Source organism: Mauremys mutica, chromosome 2 (genome assembly GCF_020497125.1).
Source record: "Mauremys mutica isolate MM-2020 ecotype Southern chromosome 2, ASM2049712v1, whole genome shotgun sequence".
Classification (NCBI taxonomy): Eukaryota; Metazoa; Chordata; order Testudines; family Geoemydidae; genus Mauremys; species Mauremys mutica.
Window position 1 is genome coordinate 107,331,512 of NC_059073.1, and position 15,720 is coordinate 107,347,231.

General features: G+C 41.3%; 1 protein-coding gene and 1 long non-coding RNA gene across 3 annotated transcripts in view; one reads left to right on the top strand and one right to left on the bottom strand.

Annotated features, from left to right (window-relative positions):
• Positions 1-583: 583 nt before the first annotated feature.
• PARD6G (par-6 family cell polarity regulator gamma) overlaps positions 584-15,720 on the bottom strand; it is a 99,163-nt gene continuing 84,026 nt past the window's right edge. Inside the window, exon 3 of the mRNA XM_045007972.1 lies at positions 584-2,916. Coding sequence (XP_044863907.1) covers positions 2,057-2,916 — 860 coding nt within the window. The 3' untranslated portion in view covers positions 584-2,056. The remainder of the gene's footprint in view (positions 2,917-15,720) is intronic.
• On the top strand, positions 3,887-9,107 carry LOC123365257. 2 transcript variants are annotated; one of them, XR_006577498.1, is made up of 4 exons: positions 3,887-4,074; positions 4,718-4,943; positions 6,403-6,528; positions 8,985-9,107. It is a non-coding gene; the product is annotated as an uncharacterized LOC123365257 (long non-coding RNA). The 2 variants fall into 2 exon arrangements; XR_006577499.1 differs by having other exon boundaries at positions 4,718-4,913.

A 15,720-nucleotide genomic window follows, 5' to 3' on the forward strand; every position in this document is an offset into this window, starting at 1 on the left:
TGCTCAACCTATCGTTATTTGCTGAAGAAAATAAAACTTCAGCCAGACAGAAACCCTCTTACTCAGAGAACAGTATACCTTTAAATAAAACTACTTTTATTGATAAACTGGTTTGTGACTGAAGCATACAATGGAACTGTGAGAAACAGTCTACTGCACCAATATCCGTCAGCTAAAAAATGACTCTCTCTGCCAGCATACAAATGAAGTCATAGAAAGAGATTGTTGTCACAGGATCAATGTGTCATTCTTGCTGGCCTGACCAAAATAGGTACACATCTCTAAAACTGACACAGCAAACATGAGAGAATGTTAAAAAACAAACAACCCAAAACAAAACATTAAAGAAGCTTTAAACTATCCAAAAAATTACAGATTTAATTCCATGTCCTCAAGCATATCTGGCAGTGAACAGTGTAACATTGTGTTAATAAAGTAACAGTTGCTCATTTGTATTTTTAAAAATTAGAGTGAGAAGGAATCCACATACACCTTCCAAGTCTAGAACTGCACCTTGTAGAAACTTAAGTGGTCTGAGTTTTCAAACCCAGTGCAAAATTAAAGAAATGCCCATTCCACCACATTAAAAAAAAATCAGAAAAGCTTTAATCACAATACTACAAGGTTAAAAAAGACAAAAGAAAATGATACAGCTAAAAGTACAAAAATACATTGTAAGACAATTATATTTGTTCCTTAAACTGTTTTGATATTACGAAATATTTTAGATTAGACCATTTTAACAATTTGTGGCATTTTCTGGAGATGAGAAACAGAATTGGGAGCAAAATTGCTTCCTTTGGGTAATGGGTCCAGGTATTGACTCCCAAGTTAGTAGCTCTTAAATCCCTAAACAACATGGCAGATCCCTCTCTGATGCATCATGTCTGAAATATTGAGCAAACTGTTCAGAGATAGGCTAGGAAGTCAGCCAGTATCCTTCAAATAGTGTACTGTAGACAGCCAGCCTTTTGTAGCTAAAGTCTTTGTGGATTCAAGTTGCCCCTAAAACACAGCAAAAAGCTCTTTCCATCAGTGATGTAGTCTGAGACATGGTCGTAATATATATTTAAGTCATTCATATTTTTTGTTGCCCTTCTGGCTTGTGTTCTCTAAATTCATACTACTCATGTTACCAAGAGATGGAGACGATGAAAACAGTCATTAAAATTGGTAATGTTCTTGACTAATAAATATTTTTAAAAAATAATGCGCTTTTCATGTGATGGTGCTGGAGTCAGTTTAAACTCCTCTAGGTAAATCTATTTTCCTTTTCACATACAGTAACCTAATATACAAAAATGTTATAACTCAGACAGTACTGCCACTGACCAGCAAGTGGTGCTGATCTAAAAGGAATGATGGTATCAACATCCTCCTCTATGCCTTTTACTTAGACTTTTAAAAAAATATTACACATATACACACACATCTCATCTCATTTGGTCAAAGTTTTGTTTGGAAAGTGTAAATGCAGCGTTTCCCCAACACTGCTACCACCAGAGTGGGAAACTGCTACTTTATATAGAGCTTGTCCAGATTAGACATAACATGGCAAATAATCTGTGTAAACAAGTTAATGGAAGACCGGTATGTAAAAATAGGAGGATTGATCAATTGTCATGAACTTTTAACATTTTAAGAGAAAACCGTTTTTCTCTGACCAATTTAAAAAAAAGACCCCACCTCAAACTGACACATCTGTTACTATTCTCAAAAATCCATGCAAACCCAAAAGAGCAGCGCTGCCATTTCCTAGCTCATGGGATTTTTTCTGAAGTTTGTGTCAACTGAAAATAATTTTAGATTTGGTGCTTCCATTTGCTCTCTCATTTTAAAACTGGGACAAACTATATATTTATACTATTTTTCAGAATTCGAAGTAACAGTTTTACATCTAATCCCCAAAACCATGTTTCCTAGAAAGTAACATTTTTCACACCCATGGGGTCTATATGAATGTAGGTTCTCTCGTTTTGTGCGTCAGGGGTTGCAAGAGTCCAATTTGTTCCAATTGGCACTTAAGACTGAAAAACACTCAGTACAGGAAATGCCACTAAAGTGTAATCACGGTTCCATCCTCTTCAATTCCTCCTCTGGGGATAACCAAACTATGTCGGGGATCAGTTTTTAAGGAGCTTAGTATTTTGTGGATGTTGCCGTTGCTTTCTCGGCCAGAGTTACTGTTGAGAGCCAGGTCTCTCTGAAGTCTGTGGCTAAGACTGCTGCCATTGATTCGGGAGAGGCTACTCGAGGGGAAGCTGTGCAGTTTGGGAATGTGCTGTGGGTCCAGACCACCCTCAATGACAATGTCAGCTTCCTCATCACTTTCCATCTCATCAGGATGGAAGTTTTGCAGCACGTGTGAGGAAGGCAAGCTGTGGTGACTAGCTGTGCTATCTGTAGACTGGCCTGAGCTGCCAGACATCCTACTGCTTCGGCTATAATTGTTCCTTTGGTTTGCTGGCTTGACAGTGATAATAAGATTGTGGCTGTTGGCGATCATCATGTCCGTTACTTGGTCAAGGGTTTTCCCAGCCACTTCAATGCCATTAACTTCCAGGACCTCATCATTAACAGCCAGCAATCCTGTGCTCTCTGCTAAGCCGCCAGGAACCATACGAGAGATGAAAATACCAGGTACTCTTTCCAGTCCATGAGGAGTTACTCTCATACTGGTCCCATCGCGGATGTAAAAGCCTAATGGTTTCTCATACCCGTGTCGATAGAGCCTCACTCTTCTGTGTGTTTCAGGAAGAATGTCCACATCAATGATGGAAGACACTGGTCTAAAATCCTGAGGCATGCTGATATTAATGTGAGGACGCCTGCGAAGGTTGTCGTTGCGCAGGGTCACCAGAGCCTTCTTTTTCCTGGTTAGTGTGTTGGCCCCAAAGTTACTATAGTCCACTTCATCTGGAAAAGAGAAGATACTGTTATATATCAATGTTATGGATTATTGGTCAATCTGGAAGGTACACCTAATAAGCAGATCTGGTTCAGTGAAGTCTCTCTCCCAATATATGAATACCAATGAAGTCCACTGCTTAGCCAAAAATCTCATTTAATTTCATGTTTGTTACCACTTCACTCAGACAATTCACTGAATTATAATTAATACTTCCAATGGCAATCATATTTTGAAAGATTCATTTTAGATGTTCAGTCTCACTATCTGTTTTTATAGCATGAGAATACTTGCTACTGCAAGTCTGACACACGGTTCTACTCTTACGGACAGATTTTCAATGGTAAGGACTTGTATTTTATGCATACATCTCAGGTGTGCAAATACCAGATGTCCATATGCAAATTATCCACACATGCCTAACTCTGAAATCTGAATCTTGGGAGTATTTTATGTCTAGGCTACAGATTTGTAAGTTTGTGTTGGTACCTGGAATGAGTGTTACTCTGTGTGAAGAGTATGTTGTGTGTATGTTTTAAAAGTGGTTAAATTTCCTTTGCAGTTTTATTCCAAGAATGTGAGTGACTGATTCCAATCAGCAAAGAGATGCATAAACATGTTTGGTTATGGAGTTAACTATTCTATGTAAAGAGTTCATGCGGTGACTCTGAAAAATGCTCTAAGAGCCACAGAATAACAGATGTATCTAAAATCCTTACCCTAGTTCCCAATACAAATACGGTATCCTATTTTAACATGCATTGATTGGAGAGATCTTTCCTCAGAAGTTCAAAAGGGCTAGCACTTCTCAGACATAAGTATTAATAAAGTGTTGATTAATTCTACTGTTGGAAGACAAGCCTCTAAAGATAACAAGTGGTAAACAGTGAGAGACTAATATTTTTGATAAGTACCACTAAGCTTTCATTCTTTCCCTGCCACAGCACCAACTGTTTGAGTGTATCAATGTGTATTTGATGAGGAGTGGTCTCTCTCTCTCTCTGCTGGACTTTGTCAAAACTCAAAAGTGTTGGAAAAAAACAAAGTTTAGAACCAAATTTTACAGAAATGCTTCATGCCTGATCCTTTCTGATCAGTTTTTCAAGAGGATTATGGAGATTTATGAGGAATAATTAGAAGATGAAGACTATCAGGATGATTTTAAAGTAAGTTATACTAAGTTATCCAGCCATTAAAAGAAACTGAAGTTCTTGGTCAGAGAAGCAGCATTTATGGTATTTTCTTCTAGCTGCATAAAACACCCCATTAATGTCCAAATTCTCTGTTGCCCTGCACCCCATTTGCACTATGTTAGCACAAAGTAGCTGTAGGACTCTCCCTCTCAAGAATACCTAGAGTGCAAGGGGCACCTCTTGGGCAGGTTTGCAACATTTAAAGCTTCTCCCTGTTCTCTTTCATTACAGGTCCCGCAAAGCCACACCAGCTGCTCTGCTACATTACCTTAGTAAGCACCATGCTGTGGCATCGTAACTACTCCAGAGGCAACCCATAGGATAAGCATCACACCCCCCCCCCAAACCCCCCACTCAGTGCACACTGGCAAAGTTAACACTGAAATGTTTAAATTATCCAAATATTAAAAAGTCTGAAACATTGCCAGGAAGTGGCCAGAGCCAGGATAGTGATAATGTAACAATATAACTTTCTTATTCAACAAATCAGCCCCAGGCACATTCAGAGCTGCACTTATTTTACTGACCAACAGTAAAAAAAAATTTGTTAAGCAGAAATTAGACTCTTTTCTGCTTCCCTCATTGACAGAATTGTCAACTAAATTTCCATCTACAGAATCTCCATCACCAGTGGGCATTCATGAGCCAGAAAGAACCCAGATTGGCTTCAGATTCCAGAAAGTTTACAAGCAGTTTATTGTGAGCCCTGCAAACTGAAGAAATTTGACGTAGACGTAATGACAAGCATGGACTCTCACTACCAAGCCCCACCTCAAAAGTCAACACTTGCCTCCCCCAACTCCACCTTGCTGGTAACATTGTTACAAGTGCCTGACGGAGAGGTGGGTGGGTGGGTGGAAGAGATTTAAAATCAAAAGTTCTTCCTCAACCATAACTAAAGCATTGTGGTAGCAGCACTATTTTACTTCAATGAAAAACAATGAAACTTAAATGACTAAACTGTGCAGATTTTGGTCAAACCCAAGATTAAGTAGTAATGTTTTAATTGATATTTAAAATACATAAAAACCAGTTTAATTTAGAACTTTCCTTCTGCAGTGTTAGAAGCGTCCAACCGTTATGCTAGTTCATGAGAACCAGAAAGAGATTCTGTTTCACTTTACCCATATTGCAATAAACAAACTAGTCAGAGTACCTAACTATCCACTCACTCAAAATATCGACACAACATAAATGGCGAAAAGCAATGCTTTTCAAAGTCACTCCGTTTTAATACTACAAAGCAGACTTGCAAAATTCTACTCATCCAATTAGCTAAGAGAGTCTGATATCTTAATTTTCTTTACACGTCAGTGAGTAGACCAGTGGTTCCCAACCTATTTACCATTGTGGGGCGCATATTACCTGTATGGCCCTGAGGATGTCACATTGGCTGCAGTTCTGTGCCGATTGTGCCACAAGTGGCCCGTGGGCCACAGGCTCAGAACCACTGGAGTATACAGTGCATGGATTGATTTATATGACAATTTGCAAGATTGTTCTGAGGTAATATGAATGCCACAACTAAAGAAGAGTATACAAAGACACAGATATCCCAACATGTATAGTCATGATATCCATGCAACAAGTTCCTTTGGTTCCACAACTATAAAGGGGGGGGTGGGGGAGAGAAGACAGAGACCTGAATTTGTTTTGCTCTTTTGACCTTCTCACGTACACTCAGCCTACTAATCCATCTTTGGAGATGACTGCCCACATTCCTAACCTCTGAGCAGCTTTATACAGCTACCTTTTTTAATTAAAAAAGAACCTACCACAGAAACGGTTTTTCTTTTCCTCCAAACATGGATAAATTAGGCGTTACATTACAAATCACACAAGCTACATTCAGTGCAGGTCCACTGACTGTTTTAGGGTTTAGTATTTCATGACCAGCTTGCACTAGAAACCAATCCAATGTCTCATGGACACACTGGGATTTCCATTTTTTCTGGTAGTGTCACAGTAGTTTTTAGCCCTGGCCAGTCATGCAATACAAGTTCTTAAGATCATACCATTTTCATTTCTAGAAAACTAAAGTTTAATTTCTGGATATTACCAAATGTTGTCACTCCAAAGCCCCAGGAACTAAGGCAGCCATTTGGCTTTGGAGATCGAGAGATCCAAATAAGCTACAAATTAACGTTTTCTAGAAGAGTTCAAATACAAAAAATACATGATGGGTGATGACACAGCTTTTGCTGGGATGCCCTGCTGTCTCGCCAACAGCTATACATGCAACAACTGATCTCTGTACTGCAAATTTTTCTAAAAAGGGAATATTCTTGCTTTATCCTATAGGGAAGTAGTTTCATTGAAATTTGACATCAGTTTCCATGACAGCAGAATGATGTCAATCACACATGTGCAGGATGTACGAGAAAAACAGTGGAGAGGGTGGAAGTGAGGAGAGTACTTCCTGGCTAAGTAAGTTACTTTGCATATAAAAGTTCTCTCTTTTCCAGTCTGCCCTAGTGTGCAAGTCTGTCAAACTGTGGTTTATTACTGAAAGTCAGCAATAAACTGTTCAAAAGGCAAATTGTCTGACACTGCGCTAATTACACAGGTACACAGTTAACAGGGGTTAGTAATACAGTAGTGAATAAGTTCTTGGAGTTTCTTCATCATAAAATGTCAGGAAGTACAGGAATTCCATTTTACTTAATGGAGTGGATCATGTTTGATTACTGGTTCTTAATGAGGATGAACAATTACTGTCTGAAAGCTTGTAATATTCCACACAAGGCAAGCTGGCAGAATTCTCCACCCTACTTAATCATTCTGATGTGGAATAAAATTGATCCCTCTGTGGGTGAAAGATGTCAGTGTTTCTACAGACTTCTGCACAATGCTGGGAACACTGTCTAGAGGTCCTGTATTTCAGTGAAAGTCAGATTACATAAATAAGAACAAATGTGACCTCTGCATGCAGCAACAGTGTAAGAATTAAAGTAAATTAAAACTGCGACTGATGCTATTCACAGGTGACAGGAAGGAAGAACTAGACCAGCGGTTCTCAAATTGTGGGTCGGGACCCCATTTTATGGGGTCGCCAGGGCTGGCGTTTGACTGACTGGGACCCAGGGCCAAAGCTGAAGCCTGAGCCCCACCACCCAGGGCTCAGGCTTTGGCCTCCGCCCTGAGCAGCAGGGCTCAGTTTACAGGCCCTGCCCAGGGATGAAGCCATTGGGCCCCCTGCTCAGAGCAGCAGGGCTCAGGTGGGCTGAGGCTTCAGTCACCACTCTTGGGGTCGTGTGGTAATTTTTGCTGTCAGAAGGGCATCGCAGTGCAATGAAGTTTGAGAACCCCTGAACTAGACTTCTGGGTGCTGAATCTGAACACTGGATCCATTTCTTACTGAAGTGTTATAAAGAGACTGCTTGAAGCTCTGGCAAGCATAAAATGCAGTGCTTACAGATTGATAAGAGAAGTGTCCAGGATCTGACGGATCACACTGCTATCACCGAAATACAGAAGACTCAGACATGAGTTTTAACTATGCTGACAATTTTATTTCCTGTAAAATTTTTAAATGTCAGAAAGAAGGGCTCCTGAACTTGTCAGTTCCATCCCATCTCACTTCCCAACATAATGCTGTACATACAGAAATACCTCAGAATTTTTCTGTAGACACCTATTACTGTTCCTCTTTCCCATAAGGCATTTACTTTTAATGCATTTTACGAAAAATTCCATTACTGAGCAGTCTGTTGGACAAACACTTGAAATATTTTTGGCTGCCTCCTCCCTTAACAATAAAAGGTGTTTTTTTATAGTGAGATGTATCTCACTAATAAAAAGATATCTTAATTTTAACAGTGAAGTACAGCCTTGCACAGGTGTTCCTGTAGAGAACCCATCCTCGGGCATTTGAGATTACCAGGATTTTGTTTATGTTGGTGGAACTACCTCTTCTCGTCCCACAATATTGAAACCTGGTCCGACAGCTCACTCCCAAGTCTGGAAACTTTTTCCAGCACAGCTTCTAAGTTTTGTCAAACGACTTCAAGCTAAAAATAAATTTTTAGCAAGGAAAGCATCATCCCAAAATACAGCAAGTGCGCAAATACCCGTGGCACCCATTAGTTACTCCTGTAACAAATGTGTATTCTGCCTCAAACTGACTGTTTACAGAACATAAATATTTACCTTCCTAGTGGCCATTGGGAATATTACCCTGGAGTCATATAATCAATTCACAAATAAATAAATCTATCACAGGGGAGCATAGTTAAAGAGCTATTTATGAGGGAGAAGATAACTGCTTAGAACATCTGGTTTTAGCCAAAAAAGTATTGCATTTCCTTAATTTACATGAAACAAGAAATTATAGACCTTCTGAAGCAACACCAGGAGCACCACTCCCATTGCTTGGACAGCTGCTTTTCATAGGAACTGCCTGCCAGGCTGAATACCAAAGCTTAGCCAGATAAGATTATATAAACAAGCTGAATTCCACAGAGAAGCAGACTGCCAGTCTCCTATAGGAACAGTTCATTTTAGACTCTACACTTTCAGAGTGTGCATACTCTTGGCTTATTATTTCCTCTGGGAACTGTGGAACATTAGTTGACAGCTCTGGAAAGTACTTCAAAGACAAAATTACTTCCACTAGGGAGAGCAGCACTTCAGGCAGCTTGGGAATGAGGCCAATGACTCATTAATAGCAATGGGTTGCCCCTCAATCCAATAGATCTCCATTACTGAATGTTAAAATAAGCAGAGGTCCTAGAACAGTTTGCAGGAGACATTATGTTTAACCCTTCAGCCCTCTTATACACTCACCTACAAACACTATTACTATATTTTACCATAATGTGGTTGACATACTGACAGTGTTGATTTAGACACACTTAGGTACACTTGCTCCCTAAACTCTACAGAATGAAAACAAGAGTACTGTGACATGATCAAGCAACACAGAGACTGGCAGGAGAAACATCTTCAGCCAAATGAGATCTGGTGCAGATAGCATGCAAAAGGATTAAAAGGAAACAGACATGAGGTAAAAGGCTTAGGTAAGTTCCTGGGTCTAGTTTAGTGATGAATCAGTAATTGGGGGGGGAGAGGGGGGAAGAGAGAGAGAGAGAGACTAAGCTAGTGTTCAAATGAATCTTTTTATTATCCTGAAGTTAAAAAAAAAAAATCATTCTTCAGTAAGCCCCAGATGAGCTAAGTTTATGGTTTGATGAAGAACTGGTTGTACTTACTGTTCTATTTAAAGTAACTTCTCAAATTTTTCCCCTTTGATAATACTGTACAACGTGTTCAAAGAAACTGGACAGAATGGAGTCCTATTTTTCACATGAAGGAGTAACCTGGCTGTCTTAGCTGTGCCCCACACAGAGGAGTTTTCAAACAAAGAACAGGACAAACACAAATACAGTCTCATTAAGTTAGTAAAACAGAAACAATCACAGGAGAATGTGTTGCAATTCTTGCCTCTCTCATATACTCCCAACCTCAACACATCTTACATTTTATAGGATAAAAATTGAAAACTAACGTGTTTTAGTAGTAACAACAACTGCAAATGCTTCAGTACACATGTTCTACCGTTTAGAATGACAACAGAAAGGGGAAACTTTATATTTGAACAGTATGGTTGGTAGCCCCGCTGCTAGGGTGACCAGACAGCAAGTGTAAAAAATCAGGACGGGGGGGAGGGGGGGCTGCGCTAATAGGAGCCTATATAAGAAAAAGCCCCCAAAAATCAGGATTGTCCCTATAAAATCGGGACATCTGGTCACCCTACCTGCTGCTGATTCTGGTCAACAGCAGTTTCTGTTGAAGACAACCTGTTATAGCGATTCAATATTAAAAAGGATTTATTCACCTTTCAAAACATGAAATGGACTTTAACATGTTTGTAGAGTTTAAAATCTGAAGAGCCACAAGTGGTGCATGTCTCTCCATTCTCCTCCCCCTGCCCCCTCCCTACCCCATTTAAGCTCTGTGAAGCATTCTAGTCTCTTCAGAGTGGCTATCATTTTGCAAGCTATCAAAGACAAAATACAACTAACTATGTTAGCCTCAAGGCTTCTCTTCCTTTTCCAGCATCAGCAGCAACTGTGATATTAATAATTTCACAATTTTGGGCCTTTTTTCCAAGGCTGCTTGAGAATGTTCTTGGTTACAAGTTCTGGCTGGGCTGCCTGCTGTTGGCCACCAGATGCCACTCTTCTGCTTACTGAATAATCCTGTCTGCTGCTGCGTGCAGGGCCTGGTGCTTCTTCAAACGTCTGGTCCCTGACTGCCCCTGTACACGCCACTCCTCAGGGGCTGTTCAGAGTATGGCCACAGGCTGATTAAGTGGTACGAGCTTGCCCTGTGAAATTGGAGGTTTGAGGAATGTGAAAAGTATGCCGCCAGGTCCCTGGTCTTATACTTCAAGCTTTCCTTACCTGCAGAGCCCAATGGCTGCAAAGCACTCCTCCAGCCCAGCAGTTTGGGGCTCCCTAGGCAAGAGGACTAGGAGGTATTTGACCCCTAATTTAATTTTCTATCTGGAGAGGCAGGTGGCCAGTAGAGTGGACACTATGCAATACCTCCTCTCAACAAGTGCTCACACACAGCTGTCACAGGTGTGCGGCTGTGTAAAAAAAAAAAGATCTTCTGCAGTCCATTCTCTCCATTTTCTCATTGGATAAATATTTGTCCAGAAAGCAGCTTCTGTTTAAGTTTCTTTCTCCCCTGGCAGTTTTCGCTATCTTTTTATGAAGCAAAGATAGAGGAATTTGTGGTTATTAATTTTGAATTCAAAGCAAGAGGTCTTTCCCTGGCCTGGATTTCACACTTCAACGGTAAGTGCAAAGTAATGCACCGGGGGAAAAATAATCCCAGCTACACATATACAATGATGGGGTCTAAATTAGCTGTTTCTATCCAAGAAGGAGATCTAGGCATCACTGTAGATAGTTCTCTGAAAACTTCCACTCGGTGAGCAGCAATGGTCAAAAAGAATGTTAGGAATTCTTAGGAAAGGGATGAAAAAAAAAATCTTAATGCCACTTTAAAAATCCATGGTGCATCCAAACCTTGAATACTGTGTCCAATTCTGGTCACCCCATCTCAAAAAGGATATGGTAGAACTGGAAAAGTTTCCGAGGTGGGCAAAGATGATTAAATGTATGCAATAGCTTCCATACGAGGAGACATTAAAAAGATTAGGATTATTCAGTTTACAAAAGAAATGACTAAAGGAAGGTATTATAGAGGTCTATAAAATCATGAATGGTTGGGAGCAGGGGCGGCTCCAGACCCCAGCACGCCAAGCACGTGCTTGGGGCGGCATGTCGCGGGGGGGTGCTTTGCCAGTCGCCAGGAGGGCGGCAGGCGGCTCCGGTGGACCTCCCGCAGGCATGCCTGCAGAGGGTCTGATGGGCCCGCGGCTCCAGTGGAGCATCTGCAGGCATGTCTGTGGGAGGTCCACTGGAGCCGCGGGACCGGCGACCGGCAAAGGGCACCCCCCGCGGCGTGCCGCCGTGCTTGGGGCAGCGAAATGGCTAGAGCTGCCCCTGGTTGGGAGAAAGTGTTATTTACTCTTTCCCACAATACCAAAACCAGGGGTCACCTGGTGAACTTAACAGGCAACAGGTTTAATACAAACAAGGGAAAGTACTTTTTCCAAACAAAGCACAACTAACCTGTGGAATTCATTGCCATGGGATGTTGAGATGGTCAAAACTATAACTGGGTTCAAAAAAGAACTGGATAAGTTCATAGAGGATAGGCCCATCAATGGCTATTAGCCAAGATGGTCAGGGATGCAACCCTATATTTGGAATGACCCTAACCCTCTTACTACCAGAAGCTGGGTGTGAAAGACTGTTTCATTAGAGGTTTTTAAGGCCTGGCTTGACAAAGCCTTGGCTGGTATGATTTAGTTGGTGTTGGTCCTGCTTTGAGCAGGGGACTGGACTAGATGATCTCCTGAGGTCTCTTCCAACCCTAATCTTTTATGATTCTATGACAGGACGGATCATTCCATAAATGCTCTGTTCTGCACACTCCCCCTGAAACTCTGGTATGGGCCACTGTCAGAGACAGGATACTGAGCAAGATGGGCCCTGGTCTAACCCAGTATGGCAGCTCCTATGTTCTCTGCTGTTGTAAAATGTTTATTACAGGCAGTAACAACCGTTCTCTCTTTATGGCTGTAAGACAGCCCATATAAGACCATTTTGTCAGACAACTCTAGGTTGCAACAACTGAAGCAGAGAAAGTATTTTTTTTAAATAAAAGCATTATTCCTGCCCGGAAAATGAAAAGTTTCAAGAGGTTATATTTCTCCCCACCTCTCTAAATACATCCTTCACAGATTTGTTACTCCAGTCACAGCCGAGGCAAAGCCAGTGCAACAAGTGGATTGCTTTGGGGGAATCCGTCACCTAGTTAGCGAGAGCAGCAGGGTTCCCACACTCAGCATTACTGAGCTGACACCTGACTGGTACCAGTTGTAGGGCAGGGAGAATCACATCTGCAGACAGTTCTCCAGCTGGCCAGAGCCCGACAAATGAAATTCCATTGTACTCTGAAGGCAGGCGGCCCCCTGACATTCCAGAAAGGTGGGGGGGGAATACATCCCACATAGCTGATGGAATTAAAGGGAGAGTAGTCTAGCAGGGTAGTCTAGTAGTCATTTTAACTCAAGGTGCATTAAAAAAAAACCACCAGACCTATAATTAAGTGCAATCTCTTTTCAGTGTGTAAATAGTCTATGTGGAAACTGTAGCTCTGATCTAGTCCCGCCTTTAATTATTCTGTGTGTCCCAGTGAGTCTTGATCTGGAACACAAATACACAGTATGGTGCCATTTTATTCATCCAAGTAATCAACCAATCAACAGATGTACCATTTTATTTCCATCTGGACACATACAGGTGCTGTATTTCTATAAGAATCTACCCTTTTGAAGAACAAGAGAGTGAGGGAGGACGGTATTACTATGCTGTGAAGCAAAGCTAAAGGAGGGATCAAACTTTAATGGTTCCCTACAACCAACTCCAGTCGTAACAAAAATGTGAACCCTATGTATTAATGACACAGTGAACTACACGTCAGTGTCCCTTTTGTGAAAAAACATCCTGCATTACATTTTGTTTTAAAGCTACAATTAAGGGTATTGTCTACACTACCCGCCGGATCAGTGGGCAGCGATCGATCCAGCAGGGTTCGATTTATCACGTCTAGTCTAGACACGATAAAATCAACCCCCGAGCGCTCTCCTGTCAACTCCTGTACTCCAGCGCTGCGAGAGGCGCAGGCAGAGTCAACAGGGGAGCGGCAGCAGTTGACTCACCATGGTAAGTCGATCTAAGTACGTCGACTTCGAAGTTGCGTAACTTAGATCGATCCCCCCAGTGTAGACCAGGGCTAAGATTTTGTGAGAGGTAAATATAATTGGTTTTCCCCAGTGTTTAAAAAAAAACAGAAAAAATACTTGTAACAACAATTCTGAAGTATGGAAAGTAACAACAAGATGGGTAAACAGGGTTGGTAGGTGCTGCCAGGGTACTGTTGGAATAATTAATTGTGATATCTGGCATCATTCTATGATCGAGGGAAGGCATCTTTCTTAATCTGTACTCCATCAGGGACTTTTACTCTGTGGAGAAGGCTGATCTGGGAGAAAAACAAGATTATAGGATTTATTAATATCAGAGGGATTTTGAAGCAGCAATTGATGATTTGCAAGGGGAGCAGAAGGGCCTTGGACAGCATAGGAAGCAGGGAGAGGAAAAACAGGTAGCTCATTCGAAGAGGATTTACAGTCCTCTGCAAAGGTTTAAACTGCCCCAAAGAGACAGTATTGGAATGAATCAGTACAATTTTTCTACAGACATCTACATGAAAGTTAAAAGTGGAGATTTTCCCTTCTTTTAATCTTTTCAACTTTTCCCAGAACTGCAAAGGTTAATCTCAGTGAGAGCTGCCATTGTAGTGGTACTTGCCAGGAGGAAGAGCAGCATGCCAATATCAGCCCCAATCCTTCCAGATGTTGTGAATGGAATTTGAGGGAGACTCACCATGATCGATCTGAAGTAGATTTGTACTCTTTGGGACTGGGCTCCATAGTTTGTCACAGAGTGCTAACCCATAGATAAATGGATGAGAAAAATTATAGACTCACACAGATGTTTTAAAGTTCTGTTATTTACTAGTAAAGTTTGTGTAGAAAGTGATATTTGCAAAGAAAGGCTGCTCCAGTGGGTAGGGCACTAACTTAGGTCCTGGGAGACCAGGATTAAGTCCTCTCCCTGCGTGACCTCAGGCAAGTCACTTGGTCCCTCTGTGCCTCAGCTCCCCATCCATAAAATGGACATAATAGTTCTTCTCACACCACCTTTTTAGGTAGGGGATTAATGATTGTGCGGTGCTCAGATACTATGGTAGTGAGACCCCACATAAGTACCAGAGACAGACACACTAAACCAGTGTTAAAGAGAGGTTCTAGTAAACAGTATTTCTCTAAGCACGGAAAGCTGCCAGCCTCTCTGGTGCATTCCTTTGCTGAGTAATGCTTCATTCATCACGAGCTAGTTCAGACAGGCAAGATGGCAGCTTCCTGTTCCTTCAGTGGTTACCGATTTAGAGAAAACACTATCTATACATTAAAAAATTGGGCATTTGTATTTAACGAATCAATAAATACTTTAAAAGGAAAACTGAAATGTATCTTTTTAAACATGGAAGATTAAAGCTTCTAAAACCAAGCCTCACCTCTTTTCAGGATGAGACACATTTTCAAGTGGTTGTAAAAGACATCTTTAATGCCACATTTTACATTTTATTCTCTCTCTCTTTAAAGAATACTAACACTACAGAACAGATACATGTCCAATAATGGGTTGGTCAATTTTAACTACTGTGTGAAGATGGGTGTTTCCTTCAGATGTCAAGTATCAGAGGGGTAGCTGTGTTAGTCTGGATCTGTAAAAAGCAACAGAGTCCTGTGGCACCTTCTAGACTAACAGATGTATTGGAGCATAAGCTTTCGTATACCCACTTCGTCAGACACATGGGTGCCACAGGACTCTTTGTTGCTTCCTTCAGATGTGGTACTAACATTTACATTGTTTACATAGCCCTTTTCTTGTTGTTGCCGTTAGCTGGCAGATTATAACCCACATATGTATACACACTACCACCCCTTATCTCAGAATTAAAAGGTTCCAAATTAAGTGTGGCATAAAACATTAATTACAGCATTCTTCTCTCAAGTCCTGACCTTTGGGAGCCTCCCAAACTTTGCTGGCTGAAATTAAATTAGTCACAAGATAAACACTTGTCATGGGTCAGCCTTCTAGCCTAATGGATCTGCACAGCTGTATCTTCTCTCTAATCAGTTCTATGCAGCTGCTGTTCAGGATACTCTGGCAGGCTAACCCCTCCACCTGCACACCAGAGGATAAATAGCGCTGCACTTCAAACTGGCAGAAAGGTTTTGACTCATTTATCATAATCGAACAGGAACACACTGCAGTGACTTACAGGAGACAAATCCTATTTCCAATCCCTTGGCTCCCCGGATGACAGCATTACAAAGGCTGGTAGGAGTGCCCAGAATCATTCAAGAACAACTCCTCAGGCAGAATAAGGAGTGGCACTGATAAGTTC